The following is a 16,303-nucleotide window of genomic DNA, read 5'->3' as shown; positions in this document are numbered from 1 at the left end:
AAAGGAAAAAAAAAAAAAAACCTCCCACTGAAAATGCCACATCTAGTGAAATTATCCTTCCAAAGTGGAGGAAAAATAAGGACTTTCTCAGACAAGCAAAAACTGAGGCAATTCATCACCAGCAGACCTACCATGCAAGAAAGGCTACAAGAAATCCCTCGGTCAGGAGAAATGTATGTAAATCAGAAACCTGGATCTCCACAAAGAAAGAGCAACATCAGAGAAGGAACAGAGAAGGTAAAACAAACATCTTTTAGTTTTCTTATTCTTCACTGATTACAAAGAAAGGAATAGACCCTTTTGAACTATGTTCATGGGACAGAAGAAAAAAATTTAAAGACTAGCATTTCAATTCCTAGCCGAGTTCTGGAGTAGCCTTTGACATTCAAGGAGCACAGGGGTCAGTAAACCAGAATCCGTGGGACAAATCTAGCCTGTTGCCTGTTTTTTCTATGGTCTGGATGCATGAAATGGTTTCGTGGTCTGGCTGCAAGAAATTTTACATTTTTAGAGGACTGAAAAAAAGTTGAAAGAATAATAACATTCTGTGACATAAGAAAATTGTATGATATTTGCATTTGTATTCATAAATAAAGTTTTATTTTTGTTTACTCCTTACCTATGACTACTTTCCCCCTGCAATAGCAGGATTCAAGAACTGTACGGCCCATGAAGCTCAAAATATTTATTATTTAGTCCTTTGTATAAAAAATTTTCCTGTCTGGGGAATAAGCCCAAGAACTTTACTTTGCAAAGGACAACACTAAGTCCTGGTGAGGTCAAGCAATATTCTAGTATTTCCCTGCTAGTTAGTAACAGAAACAGCATTAGAACTTGGGTCTTGAGATATCAAATGCATCTCCTCTTAACGTTTTTTACGTTTTGTAAGTCTGGGTTCTAAGATCAGAGTTTCTAATACTACTGACTATAGATATTGCAGAAGTAACATTTTATTTTTCTCCAATTTCATATGAAAGATAGTATGACTGCTAGAGAAGAAGTAGGAGTGACAGAGAAGCTTTGCCAATCTTTATGCACAAAAAGGGAATGACTAAGAAATGACGAGGATGACATGTTCCCAGGGGACCCAAGCAGAAAAGCACTCCAATTGACTTTTTTTTTTTTCCTTAAGAATGTCAGCTCTTTCCTTGGGATCTCATTGTTTTCTCCCCTTATTTAAAGGACAGGTAAAATCAGTATGGTTAGATCTTAAAACTAAGCATTTAAATGTAACATGGAGGGCATCTCTTCTATGACTCTATAATACACACCCTTGGAACAGCAGTAGGCTTTTCCTCTTTTTGAGAGCGCAAAACTTAACAAAAGAAAAATCTATTCATAAAGCTCACCAGCCAGAAGCAATATAAGTCAAAGAAATAGCAATTGAATAGGTTCCTAGGGGGTTGTTTTATAGTTTTACTCATACCATGTAGATGGAAGACAAAAATAGTACAATTAGAATTGTACCACTTCCTATAATGGGGGCGACCTTGTACTAGACCATCCCTCAAGAACAACCTGAAAAGCTGGGTAGAATAGAGAAGGAAGAGTTCCCAGGGCAGTGGGGCATACAGGGCCAAGATCCAAAAGAAAAGGGAAGCACAGAGGAGAGACCGACATCCCACGTTAACTATTGCTTTAAGGTATTCAGTCGAATTCAACAGCTATTCGTGAAAATATCCTTAGAAAATTTTGAGTGATGGGAAACTTGCTTAATCTGACAGAGGACATTTGTGAAACACCTACAGCAACCATAATATCTAAGAGTCAAATTGTAAAACTTTCCCACTGAGATCAGAAATAAAACAAGTATACCCACTATCACTTCCCTGCACCTTTATATTAAAGGTCTTAGGCAATCCAACAGGCAAGAAAAAGAAATAAAAGTCACAATAATTAGAAAGGGAAAAGTGCAAATCGTGGAGAGCACTGACAGAGGATGGGAGAGCAGTGACTGAGATGGGGTCTCTGATGACCTCATGGCTGTGGCATGTCCGTTGCATGGGAATGTTCCTGTACACGGGCACAGGATGCCTAGCTGCTGAGGCATTGCCCTGCATGAGGAGGCTCTGTGCAAGAGTCCTATCAGCTCTGACCTTGATCTCAGGCACACAGCTCCTGGGAAGGAAGAAATTCTTAATGCTAGACAACCACAATGTTTCACCAGCTCCGCTTCTCCAGTTCCTGCCCACCTTATAGCAACTTTTAACAATGAACTTCCTTGAGAGCTACACAAAGCTCCTAATGTTGCACTTTGCAACTGTGGAAAAGCTACACAGATGTCCTGGTTTCTGTAACTTTCCTGAATACAAAGAATAATGGTTGCATAGTCTAACCTGATAATAAGACATATATAAATAAAGGTTGCTGGCATAACTCTTTAGCTGTGCATCTCCATCAGAGAGCTTAGCTCCACCTGATCCCAGCTTAATCTTCAAGATCTGTGTCGTGAATCTTTATTTTCCAATCCCCCTTCGCCCCTCACTGGACCCGAGAGTTTGGTGGTGCTGGTGACAGCAGTAAATTGTTTTGCAGGTAATTAAATTGTGTACATGAAATATTAGTAAAAATCTTCACAGAACTACTAGAACTAAGAACTGAATTTAACAAAGTCACTGTATACAAGGGAAACATGTGAAACTCAGCTGTATGTTTATGTATCAGTAACAAATGCTCAAAATGCTCAGAAAATGATAGCTTTATAAAAATATTTATAAACTCAAAAATAACTTCAAACACTAGGAATATATCTTTTAAAAGATGTGCAATACCTTTACATCATAGAAGGATGTGAAAATACTAACAAAAACTCTAAATGAATGAGAGGATTATCATATTAACAGACTGAAATAGTAAACAAGGTAATGGTGTTGATTTACTCCCAATTTGGGCTGGAGATTTAATGCAATCTCAATCAAAATCCCATCAAAAGACAATTATAAAATGTATATGTAAGGCTAACGACTAAGAATAACTAAGCTATTCTTAAATAAGAACAGGGAGGGAGGACACACACCACTGGATACCAGGACTCATTATAATTAAGACAGCGTGTCAGCACTAGAATAGACCAAGAGAAAACAGAACAGACTAGAAAGCACAGAGACAGACCCACATATGTGTGATCACCTGTCTGATAACAAAGGGGACATTTCAGAGCAGTAGATAAAGGAGTGATCTTTAAATACATGGGGCTGGGTTAACTGGACATCCAAAAGCAAAATAAATATGGATGTCTTTCCCACATCATAGACAAACATCAAGCCCAGGTGGAATTTTTGACACCAAAAGGCAAAACAATAGGTCTTCTGCAAATTAAAATAGACTAGCTTTCTGGACTTGTCTTTTACAGACCAAGAAAATAATAACCAATAAAGGAAGAGACTGATAAATTGGATTATATTTATAGTAAGATCTCCTATTCATCAAAAGAGAGTGAAAGGCGAACCACAGAGATGGGAAAAGTTCTTTGAAATACAAATGATGGGTAAAAATATTTATATTAGGAATTTATTTTTTAAAAAGAAGAATCCTAGGATGAACATTTAATTCAGGGGTAGAGCAACTGCCTAGCATGAGCAGAGCCCTGGGTTCCATCTCTGGTATTGAGAAAAGAAAAAAGAAACCTACAAATCCACAGAATAGACAATTATAGAAAACTAGGCAATCAACTTGAACAGGCATTACAAAAGACAAATAAATGGGGGGTGGTCCACAATCAGCCAGTGGTGGCACACACACCTGTAATCCCAGCCATCTGGGAGGCTGAGGCAGGAGGATGGCAAACAGAAGGTCAGCCTCAGTAACTTAGTGAGACATTATTAAAAATGACAAAAGAAATATTAAAAAGGCGCATCATTAGTCATCAGAGAAATGCAAATTAAAACCATGAGCTACCACCCGATACACACCAGAATATCTAAAATCCAAAAGTTTGACAATCCCAAGTCTCACCAAGGATATGGAGAAACAGAACACTCATAAACTAATCATAGGAGAATAAACCAGTACAACTACTCAGGAAAACCCTTTGTAAGGACCCACTAAATCTGAACATGAGCATGTTCTATAACCCAGCAAGCCACTCTCCAGAGGTATTCCAAACAGAAATGCATTCCGAAGTATATCATAAAACACATGCAAAAATGACTATAGCAGCACTATTCATCATATGCCTAAACTAGAAATGTCCCTTATAAATAACCGTTTGCAGAATATCACAAAGTAGAATGCTGTGCAGCAATAAAAATGGATAAATTACTGCTACCCATCACAACATGAATGAATCTCTCAAACACTGCACAAGCCAGGACAAAAGAGCAGATATATATGAATATTTCATGTATTTCAAAAATGAGAAAGCTGTGGTGTTGGAAACCAGGTTAATGGTCACCACTGGAGAAATAAGGGTATATGTTTACAGGGAGGTGCATGAGGTGGTTTTGGGGGGAAAAAATGATAATATTCTATTTTGTGATCTGGGAGCCATATCACGGATGTGTTTACTGTTTGAAAATTCATGAAGTGATGATTTGTGCACTTTTCTGTAAATACGTTATACTTTAATAGAATTGTGTGTTTAAAACCAAAGAGGGTAAATAAATGCAGATCTAGGAGAAGGGGACCATGTCTGTTTCTCAGGGTGGCACTTGAGCCATCCCATGGAGAGCAATGGGAAAAGTGGTATCAGAACAGGGCTGAGGTCAGAGGGATGGTGAGGGAGCAGAGGTGGTGTCTGTCACCACTGTGAGCACCTGTGGTAGGTATAGATGTGACCATCACTGAATGAGAGGGCCAGAAGTGGAATGGAGACAATTAAAAGAATGCTTCACAACATCTCCCAAGAGTTAGAAAGTCTTCTAACTCAAAAAAAAAAAAAAAAAAAAAAAAAAAAATTCAGAGCTCCCACAGTGGCTAAAATTCTCTGCATTCATCCTTAATGACTTTTTACTGCCCTGCAATAAAAAATTTTTGAAGATTGAGGCAGTTGCTACTTCTGGTTGACTATTCCATTTCCCAGTAAATCTTCTTCTTCTAGAAAAGAAGAATGGGGCTGTGACCTGTCCTGGACAGAATATGCTTGATCATTGGACATACAGACTGGACCAACCTAGTCATGGGACAGATTAGGACCAAAGTCCTTCCCTGAGACTGGACACTGGAAGAAGGAAGATCTGGGACATTAATGACCATCTTTTTTTTTTCTTTAGTGTCACAAAAGGAGGAAATCAAGGAGATCAAGCATCAAGTAAGAGTGCTGGTGGGATCATTTAAGTCCTGGATCCAGCCATACCTGAATTCTCAGATATATGGCCAGATAAATGTATTTTTGAGACATCTGAATTTTACTTAAGTTCAGTTGGGATATCATCTTTTTTCTTTTTCTTTCTTTCTTTTTTTCTGTGGGGGCAGGGATTCAGGGGGAGTTCTGCATCTGAGAGAGCACTGAATCGCCATAATCACCACCATTATCTTATGTCTGTGGCACCTACGTTCCTCCATAGACTGGTCTCCAACTTGCATTTCTAGTCTTATCAATCACTTTCATCTTCATATATCCAACAAAATGGCTAATCTCAACCACAGAAAACTTTCCCCAGCCAAGAACTCCCAATAAGCAAAATTCAACTTAAACCAGTCTCTTTTCAAACATATTGTTGAAAAGCCAGCTAGTCATTCCTGTCAAGGAGTATTAGAAAATAAATGAAACTGGGGATCAGAAACGGATTCCTTTTAAGTGGGAGAGGGGGTTGTACAGCAGATGGTAGGCAGGGGAAGTGGTTTTTACAGAGAAGTTTTTGAAAGCTAAAGGAAGCCAAAAAAAAATACAAACCTGGAATTGACAGCATATGCTTTGGCATGATGCTAAATACCCTATGCATTGGGGTGAGACAGCTGAGGACTTCCTAACCAGTCATGCCAAGTAAGTTAAATCAAGCTCATCCAACGACTCATCTGTTTTGCCCTTGAGTCACAGAGAGATCTAGGCGTCAGCTGTCAACCCCTCCGTGTCTGCAGGTCTGAAAGGCAGTGAACCTTTGGCCAGAGCCTAACACGGTGCAGGGACATGCACAAGTGCCTGGGAACTGTGCAAATAACAGAATGAGACAAACATCATTACCCTATGTGCATGTATGATTACGCAAATGGTGCGACTCTACTGCACGAACCACCAGAGAAATAACAGTTGTACCCCATTTGTGTACAATGAATCAAAATTAAAAAAAAAAAAACACTAAACAAAAAAATTTTTTTAATTAAAAAAAAAAAAAACCTGCAAGTGTTTTAGGAGGGGGAGTGAGATTCAGGAAACCAGAAACCATAAGACTCACTGTGGCACACCTTGGCCACCAACACCAGTGGAGGGAGGTGTCACTCATCATCTACTTTGTTTTCTCGTTTTGCTTTCAGGAAACAGCAAGTATTTATTAAGCAGTTTTGCCTCCAACCGCGGTTCCCCATATCCCTGTTTTCACTCAAGTTTCAAGTTCATTACCGCAGACTTCTGCCAGAAAGGTTAAGGACCTGCCACTCTGTAGAGCATGGTAAGTATTCTCTGCGTGCTCCTTGCGTGCCATCCCTCCTTTCCTTTTATTTGCACTGAAGTGCCTTGTGCACACCCTTGCCACCCCAGGCCCCAACCCATAGGCCCCAAAACTGACAGTCCTGCAAGGTCCAGTTTATTCACTCAACATCTCTGGAGAAAACTCTTGGTGGGAAGGAATCTCCCTCATTCCTTACCAGGCCGTTTCCCTATCTTTAAAAAAATAATGAAATAATAAAATTATGGCATTTGCGGGCAAATGGATGAAATTGGAGAATATCATGCTAAGTGAGATAAGCCAATCTCAAAAAACCAAAGGACGAATGATCTTGCTGATAAGTGGATGATGACACATAATGGGGGGTGGGTGGGGAGTAAGAATGGAGGAAGGAGGGACTGTATAGAGGGAAAAGAGGGGTGGGAGGCGTGGGTGGGGAAAAGGGGGGGGTGGGGGGAAAGGAAAAAAAAATAACAGAATGAATCAAATACCATTACCCTAGGTAAATGTATGATTACACAAATGGTATGCCTCTACTTCATGTACAAACAGAAACAAGATGTATCCCATTTGTTTACAATAAAAATCAATTTAAAAAAATAAATAAATAAATAAAATGAACATTAAAAAAAAAATACTGTAAGTTTCCTGAACACAAGAGCCCTATCCAATTAACCATCATCTAGACAAGGGTCTGTGGTTGTGAGACTTATAACCTGATGTGGACCAGCAGAACAGGGAGCAGGGAAGAACAGCACAGATCATAGGCTAATTGTGGTCCGGGGTGGGGAATCTCCCCAAGCCGATGAAGAGCAGAGTATGCGTTCCAGGGACTGTCTTCAGGTTCGCTCTTCAGCATGCCCTCAAAGCAATCACAATTTCCCACCTCTATTCTATTCTGCAACTGGGAAAAATGCAGATCAATACTGTTAAGCTATTTTTTCTCATGTCACATACCCCTGGCTCTGGGCAGAAGCCAGCAGGTAAGTCCCTACACTACCTGTTGTACTGAAAATGAAAGTGCCTTCCCCTTAAAAAAAAAAAAAAAAAAAAAAAACCTAAAATATAATCAATACATTTATTCTTTGTGAATTCATCCTTTCTATTTTGACCGGCTGCTGAATCAGTCTTTGTATGAGGATGTATGGTCAGCAGAATGAGGGCACCTTCCTGCTTGGTTTGGAATCTGAACATGGTAGCACTTACATAGCAGTTTAGGAGAGAAATCCATTGGATTTGCTTCTAATTGTTTCCTTTTTTCTAGCGAGGTCATAGACAGATAAAGTATAGCCAACTCAAGTGTTTCTCTTGGATTGGTCAATGCAGATCAACATCATGTCTTTCTAATTAGAATTAGCTAACAATTAAAAATGGATTAAAATATGACAATAACAGGCCTTTGTGAGAAGCCCTGTTATTGTTATAATTTTATCACTCTCTTTAAAATAGGCCACATACCCTTTGCCTTAACACAGTCCTCACCCAACCCTAATGCTTTCCCAAACCAGAGGTCCAGCTCCAGCTGCCACTCATCATCGCACAAGGGTGACCATTAGAAAAAAAAGGAAATGTTACTGGGCACCCATGTCTCTTTAGAAAAGGTGTCAGAGGGCCCCATGGTCAAGGGGAAAAAGTGGTATAAATAGGTTTCTTTCTGAGAATAAAAACTTTCTATATATTTAACACAAAGTATGTTTAAGGAAAAATACAACTGAAGTTGCTCTCGTGAAAGAAACTACACTTGTTTCTCTCGTTTGCTTTACCTACCTAGTCTTACGGGCTTGCGATTGCAAGTCATTTCCTAATGGTTTCTCCTTCCTTCCTTCATTCCACAGGTCATTCTTAATTACTGTGAACCAGAATCTGCAACAGATGCTGACATTATAGCAGGGAATAAGACAGTACCTGCTCAGCTGGAATGTACATCCTAGAGCAAGGAGGCAGACGATATAGAAATGATGATAACAACATAAAGTCCTGGTGGGAAAGCCATGGAAAAGGAGCTGGGAAAGACAGAGCAACGAGCAGAGGCAGGAGTTACCATTTCAGCTGGAGTTGTCTGGGATGACTTTAGAGACTGCATATTAGGTTTTCTGTTTGTTTCTCTGTTTGGTTTGTCGTTGATGTTAATGTTGTTAATGAAATTGGACCCAGGGTCTCCTGTATTCTAGGCACAAGTTCTACCACTAAGCTACACCCCAGTCCATTATGTCAGTTCTTACTCTGGAAGCAAACAACTGGCTTAATAACCAATCATTATTAACACTTTTCACCTAAAAAAATTTTTCCATTATCTCTTTCTTCACCTATGAAATTTCTTCCTACTCCTAAAGATTTTCTCTTCCAGTTCTGACATACTCTCTCTCTGAACAAAACTGTACCCTTACTTTAGCATCTATTCGCTACCAAATCTAACTCACAAAATTCCATGCATTTTTCCCAGTCACTTAACAGCCTTTTCTTGTTCATTTTCTATTTATTTCTACCATCTCTCCAAGATGATGGACGCTGTCTCTGTTTGTTCCCCACCCTGTGATGTTTCAGAGAGACTAAGGACTAAGTCATTTTCAGTGACTCAGCCAACAGATAAGCTTCAAGTTTAAGTGCTGGTTTCTTTATTTGATGATCTAACCTGCAGCAAGTGGCCGAACCTCTCCTCACCTTCAGTTTCCTCACCTGTCAAATGGAAACAATGCTCCCTAACTCCTGTGAAAGGTTTTTATCTACAAAAGTTGTACAGATGCTGATTGTTGTTTTGTAAGATCAGCCCACCACTCTATGACAGATCCACAGCTTTGTAGGCTAGGCAGTTTTTAGGTAAGTCACCAATTTTTATCAAGCATTTAGTATATGTGTGGCCTTGTACTGGAGATGGTGATCAAATTATGACAAAAAAGAAAAAAAGATAGACAAATGGACCACAGCCCATTGAGGGAGACAAACATTTGTGCATAATTACAAAGTAGGATGAGGAACTCACTATATCATGGACCTGATGTGGATGTAGCCAGGAAAAATCAAGCAAGCAATGAGTTTTATCCATAATACTCTGCATCACATCCAAGCCCATCCCTGCATGTTTAACCCATTAGTGTCATTCCACACCAGCACTAATCCCTTCTTCCTCCCATTTATTCCCCCACCTCCACTGTGAACATCAGTGACTCAGCCAACATTTACCAGTCTCCTTCTATTGCCAACATTATAAGAAACAGCAAGGTTATAGAGAAAAATAAAATAAAACATGGGCTTGCTCCAGGTATGGGTCACAATCTGGCTCAAGAAGCATCAATGTAGCTGAGTCTGTTTGTAGCCTCTTCTCTTCCCACTGGTGTTAAAGACACTCAGGCTTTTGTAGCATCTTTACCTTCAGAGACCTACCCTATTTTGCCCTCTCCTCTTAAATGTGTCAGTCACTTACTTTCTACAAGGCTTCTCAAATCCGAGTTTTAAAATGTAGAGCAGGATTCTCTCAGAAGGACTTAAAAGAGTTCTTCAAATGCTAGACTGACCGCAAGTCCTCACAGGCACACCTATTCAAGAGGTATAGTTTTTATTCTTATTTTTACAGATGAGAAAGTTGGTGTTAGAAACACAAGGAACAGGGTTTTTAGATGCCTGCTACCTGAAAGCAAATGATAGTGATGCCGTCTGAGCTCTGGGCTACAGGGTCAGAGTGGGACACAGGTGACCCAGGTATTTCCAGAGGAGGCCTCCAGTAGTTCACATCCTCACAGGGCACCTCATCTCAGCAGACTCTGTGTCATGCACACTTGAGCCAGAAAATAGCCTTTTGGGGAGGGAGATACTAGTGAGTATGGGAACTCAACTATGGACATACATGAAGGTAGCTTTTTCTTTGATGGTTTTACCAAAGTATTTAGAGAAGCCAAGACAGTGCCCATGACTCATTTTATTTTATTTTTTTTGGGCAGTGCTGGGGATCGAACCCAGGACCTTGTGCTTGCAAGGCAGGCACTCTACCAACTGAGCTATCTCCCCAGCCCCAATGACTCATTTTAATAGCCACAGTTAAAGGGGCACCTAGTTTGTGCAAGTCAAGTATTTGCATTTTTTTAAATCTCCATGCATAAGAGTGAATGTTCTCTCTACCCTATGTATCTAAGAGAAGGATTAATTTTCTATTCAAAATGTACCCACACAGGATAATCAAAAATTTTGAGGCATTTCAGCCAGCTGGAATCTCCCAGCTATCAAATGCTTTCTCAATGTCAGTAGAGGGACATGGTAAAGAACACCCCCTGCCTTCAGTATCCCCACCTTCAGTATCAGGCAGGCCTGGCTCTGATTTCTCATGCTGCCACTTACTAGCATTGTGGATTTACACAGGTTCATTTGTTTCTCTGTGTCTAAGTTTCCTCCGTCTTATAGAATGGCCTTGGGGCTCTAAGAAGCATTGTTTTGCATTTTGGGTGGGGGACGGCAGGAGTGGCATTGGTTGCTTTACAGGATGCTTTGGTAATTGGGGTAATTATCATGGTACTTCCCCTGCTCAGCCACCCTTTGGTAAACTAATCTGTGGGGGATGAGTTCTAGGATCCCCAAGATAACTAAAATCCTGGACGCTCACATCTCTTAAACAAAATGGCATACTTACATCTAGCCTACACACATTCTTTCCTACACTCCAAATCACCTCTAGATTATTCACAACTAATACAAATGTTATATAAATAGTAGTATATTATATTGTTTAGGGAATAATGATAGAGGGGAAAGTCTGTACATATTTAATACAAGTGCTATTTTTCTGAATATTTTTGATTTTTCGTTGGTTGAATGGGCAGATGCAGAATCCATGTCTGGAGGGCCAGCTCTCTGTGGTAGAAATGAATGGCCTCTCATAAGTCTCAGAGAGGTAACTGGGAAGCATTTGGTGTGCTTTGTGGTTTGTGACATCTCAAGCAGGTACTCCTGGTTATTTAACATAACTCATTAGGTTTAATGTCCATTTTAATTGTCTACTTGTAAGTATTTTTGCTTTCCCTGCAGTTTGAAGAACTGGGTTTCATGACTGATAATTACTCTTATTACAGACATCATGGTCCCAAATTTCTGGACGATTATTCTCTTATCTTGACTAATTTGGAAAGCTTACCCAATGGAGAAAACTGATATCGATTCAATGAATGTTTCCTGAATAACTATTGACGAGTACATTGCTGGGCACTAGACAGATGGATGGAAAAAGAAAAAACAAATGAAACAGGGTTTTTAGCCTCAAGGAATTTACTCTCTAGTTCTCAAGTGGTGCCCAGGTTCAGCAGAGTCAGCATCATCTGGGGATTGGTTGGAAATGTAAATTCTCAGGCCCCACTCCAGGCCAACTGTCTGTCTGAATAAGCCCTCTGCAAAGACTGTCATCATTAAACATCAGAGCAGCGAACCTATCATGAGCTATGGAGCCCAGTCCGAAAGTATCCTTGTCCTTCGAGGAAACAGGCCTCATGGCCAAGGGCCACATGAGAAGTTGATGGCAAAACTGCAACCAGAACTCAGGTCTCACACCCAAATGGCCACTTCTTTTCTGATCCTTCATTGTGTAAATCTCATGGGGAGGCCCAAATATTACTACCCCAAAAGGCAAATACTGATTTTCAAAGAGTAGAAAAAGAGAATTAGTACTCTTTGAAAATAGGACCACTAATAAAAATTAAAATATGATCCATCAAAACCATCCAGTAAACTAGCAGTCATTTCCCAAACCTTTAATGTACATCCAAGTTCTATTTTTAAGATTTGAAGATTTTGTGGGGGAAGGGTAGAAATACAATGAAGATGTGACTAACATCTTAAAGAATGGACAATTTGAAGAAATGTTAGTAATGACTCATCATCTGTGGGAATGACAGATAATCTTTTTTTTTTTCTTTTCTTTGTATTTTCCTGAATTTTTCTCAATAGCAAGATATTATTTTTATAATCAGTAAAACTGTTTTTGGAAATGTTATAGCCATATCACTCAATATGCAGATTTATTTTGTGTTTTATATTTCTGTTTCTTTCTATACAGCAGGATAATGTGTATATAGTAATTATTTATATCATGCCATATGTCACAATGAAGATGAAATTCAGTAAATAAATTCCTTCCAGCTAGCCCTCAAAATAAAGAGGTTAAATGCATTCCTAGGTTCAAAGCACTAAGAATTAAGACAAACTAAGTGAAGCTAAAGGAAGAAATTAATCCCAGTATTGAGATCTCTGAGCACATCCCTTTTCAAAAGCATTTATGTGACACACGACTCCTTATTCGTATCTCTCTGATGCTTAAGCCCTGGCACAAAATGGAAAGTTCAGCAATTCCTGGCAAAGTCTCTAGAGTTGAGGGGATAAAATGCATGGGAGAAGATCGGAGAGATAAGAAACAGAATGATCCTACTTTCACATAAAATTCTGTCCCCAAGGGGCAATAAAACATTTGAAATCACTGGCAAATTCCAACATGCAAAATATCTTTTATGTTTTTCTTTTTCAAGAAATGTTTGCTCATTTAAAAAATATTTACGTTGGCTATGTCATTCCACAAACCAAAGATAAATAAGTAGGATTCAGCTGAAGAGACATTTCTGCCACAAAAGCATTGACATTTTTTGTAATGTTTCACTCAATAAGAGAAATTGCCTCAAAAGAAAAAAAAAAAAAAACTAACATTGTTTGACTGAAACTGTCAGCAGTACAAATTCAGTGAATGTTAATTGAAATTTCTTAAAGGAAACAGGAAGTAAAGTTAAGAGCCAATGGAATGAATATAGGAAAGGAAACACCAGTAGCTATGTTCTTCATCAAAATACCCTGCAATTGTTGACATTTCTAGAATTTGCAGACTCTTTCAGGAAAGGATGAGTTATTGAGAGTAAACTCTCTCCCTATAGTTTATAGTACTTGAGGTCACCATATTTACACAACAATTTACCTTAGTAGTATCAGAGAACTCAAAAAGAATTTGTGCTCTTGGTTTTGCCAGTTCAGCATACAAGCTTTGGTTTACAAAGACGTCTCTCTAAAAATAAATCTCCAAATTCCCTCAGTTCTCTTTCTTTCGCAGGGTAGTCCTACCCGTTGCAAAATTAAGAAATTAAGAATAAGAATAAAGACTATACAACTTGGAGGTTTCCCACCAACAGCCCAGTTCCCATTCCATATTAATTGCCCATCTACCTGTGAAATTATTCTAGAAAAGTCTTGTCAACATACTGAGCTAAACCTTAACTATTTCAAGTCAGACTAACAATTTTTGACAAATCATGCACAAACTTGTAGCCCATTCTCTAATGCCATTCTGATGCAAGCTCATTCATCTCTTCTCATCCTCTCTGGAGAGAGAAGGGTCCACTGTTGGGTTTTACCTCATCCTGATGGTTTTTACAGTTTTACTTTGGAGTTGCTAAAAGGTATTGATCAGAACTTACCTGCAGATCCAACTCCTAAGCATTGATAATGCTGAAGGAACAACTCCAAGCCGACAAGACTCAAAATATCTTCAATTTGTAGTTTAGAAATGCCACTTGTCTCAATGAAAGAAAATAACATTCCTACTCCATCAAATTAAGAACAAAATACAGCAGCTTTCATTCTGAACAAAATTAAATTTTCTGGGTCGCTTTCCCCATCTCACTGGGCCACTTTTTATGCAGCCTAGCAGCGACTGTAAACAGGGTCTCTGCACATAATCAATTTACTTGTCATCCTCTCAGAGCGAATACCTACCTTTTCCTTTCCTAAGGCAGGTCCCAAATAACAACTCACCACCCACCCCTGCTTTCCACACCTCCCCACGGAGACTCGCTTTCTTCTCTTCCAAATCACAAATGGGCGAGCTTAGTCAGAGAAAAAGTTAATGAATGTCCGCTTTTGAGGCAAATTGCCCTACCTGGGATCACAAAATCGGACGACTTGGAAGTACCTATAAGCACCTTCGTTCTGCACCCTTGTCCTGGTCGGTGAGCGCTTCACACCCAAAAATCCAGGAACATGATTTATATGCAGACCTGCACCCATCCCACACAAGTCCGCACGCCAGCTTGTCTAACCACTTATGTAAGCTCGTCTTCCACAGTCCCAAACTGCAGACACACACCGGCACCTGTCACGCATCTGAAATGGACAAGCACCCACACCCAGGAGATGAAATCAACACATATGAATGGGTGTGTGTGGGGGGGTGTTGTTTCAAACCATCTTTTCCCCCATTTGTTTCCACTCACAACTACAATTACCTTAGCAACCAAAGAATTGCCTTGACTCTCTTCGCTTCTCAATTTCTCTTAAAGCCAAGCTTGCGCCAGGGTCATGATAAAGCTAGAGAAGCCCCGGGAACCGGGAACCCGCCACCTCCTGGGGGCGGAGGGGAAGTCTAGTCCGTCTCCGCGCTGCCCTCCAATGTCTCGCCTCCTCTTTTCGACTTTCCGTGGTGGCGAGCGCGGGGGCTCAGCGAGCGGAGAGCGCAGCCCCGGGCCCGCGAGGAGGCGCGGCGGGTCGCATGGTGCCAGGGCGCGGGGCGCTCGGGGTGTCTCCAGCGCGCTCCGGGCGGGCCTGGCTCTCCGCGCTGCCGGGCACTTGCGCTTCGCCTGCCTCTGCCCGCCCGGGGCCGGCGGGCTGCGCAGAGGTGGGTCCGCCCCCTCGGCGCCCGCCGGCTCCAGCAGCTGTGGGAACCCGGCGCCCGGGCGGAGCTCTGGCCGCCGAGCAGGGCCGAGCGCGAGGAGCTGCCCCAACTCGCGAAGCCGCTCCGCTCCGCCGCCGGCGAGCTGCTGCAGCGGCGCCCGCTGTCGGGTGCCGAGCGGAGCTGCAGCCCCGCGCCCTGCGCACCTGGGCGCCGGCACCTGGGTCCGGGTCCGCGCGCTGCCGGGAGGGACTCGCGGCTGGGGCGGGGCCGAGGCACCTGAGCGCGTCCCAAGGGCGCCGCCGCTCGGCTCACCTGTTCCAGATCGCGGAAGGCGCGGACCCGAATTCACCAAAGGAAAAGAAAATCTGGAGGTTCCTGGCACTTTAGTAGCTGCTGAGAAAACTGAGAGACTGATTGAACAAGGCGGAGGCTCCTTTCATCAGTTCTAAGCTGGCCTAGTAGGGGAAGTTTAGTGGTGTCAAGGTGATCTTAGGGATTTCTGGCCCGGGGTGGTGTGCCTGGTAGCATTTGAATCCCTCATTGACATGTAGCTGGCGTCCTCTAAATAAAATGGGCCACCGTGATCGTCAGTGATAATGTTACTAACCTCGTCATTTTCGTTTGTTCAAAATTTACACCACACGCTGTCTGTGGAGCTTTTTGTGATTGTTCTTATCTTAAAATACTGCAAAAGGGCTTCTAAGAAAATGTATATAAATATTCTTGGGAAATAAGAAAAAAAAGTTGAAGACAAACTGAGAAAGGATAGCTTGAACTGACCATTTTCTTCAATGTGGTAGTTTTGAAATTTAATGTTTAAAGATTAAGGAAGCTGCAGGTGGAGATAGGACAAGATTATGGTACTGGATGGTAACCAGGGGATTTGTGTGTAACATTAACGTTATCAGTATTAAGAATTTATTCTTAAATTGTATTATGTCTTGGGTGGAGGGAACTTGAAATAACCTAAATGCTTTTAAGAATGGATGAACTGGACTTTCTTCATTCATATGGGTCCAGAGATTGAAACTTTAAAGTTTCCTTCTCACCGTGCACCTTTTGTCACCACTTCTTATGCATTAATATAAGTCATAAGAAAACATCAGACAAATGCAAATGGAGAGAAAGTCAAGTA

At 40.9% G+C, this 16,303-nt stretch overlaps 2 protein-coding genes across 6 annotated transcripts in view; one reads left to right on the top strand and one right to left on the bottom strand.

Moving 5' to 3' along the window:
• Window positions 1-15,350, bottom strand: part of Rgs6 (regulator of G protein signaling 6) — a 567,125-nt gene extending 551,775 nt beyond the window's left edge. For 2 of the 5 annotated variants that reach the window (XM_047539060.1, XM_047539062.1), the window contains exon 1: window positions 14,783-15,348. The gene's annotated coding sequence lies outside the window, so the exon portion shown is untranslated. Of the gene's footprint in view, window positions 1-14,782 lie in introns of all 5 variants that reach the window. The other 3 variants (XM_047539065.1, XM_047539063.1, XM_047539064.1) reach the window with 3 other exon arrangements.
• LOC124976628 (protein FAM246C) lies at window positions 14,856-15,617 on the top strand. Its single transcript, XM_047539401.1, has one exon. The coding sequence runs from the start codon at window positions 14,856-14,858 to the stop codon at window positions 15,615-15,617; it is 762 nt and encodes a 253-aa protein (XP_047395357.1).
• Window positions 15,618-16,303: the final 686 nt, after the last annotated feature.

This window comes from Sciurus carolinensis, chromosome 2 (genome assembly GCF_902686445.1).
Source record: "Sciurus carolinensis chromosome 2, mSciCar1.2, whole genome shotgun sequence".
Lineage (NCBI taxonomy): Eukaryota > Metazoa > Chordata > Mammalia > Rodentia > Sciuridae > Sciurus > Sciurus carolinensis.
Note: the sequence above shows the minus strand (reverse complement) of the source record. Positions and strands in the feature narration are given on the sequence as shown.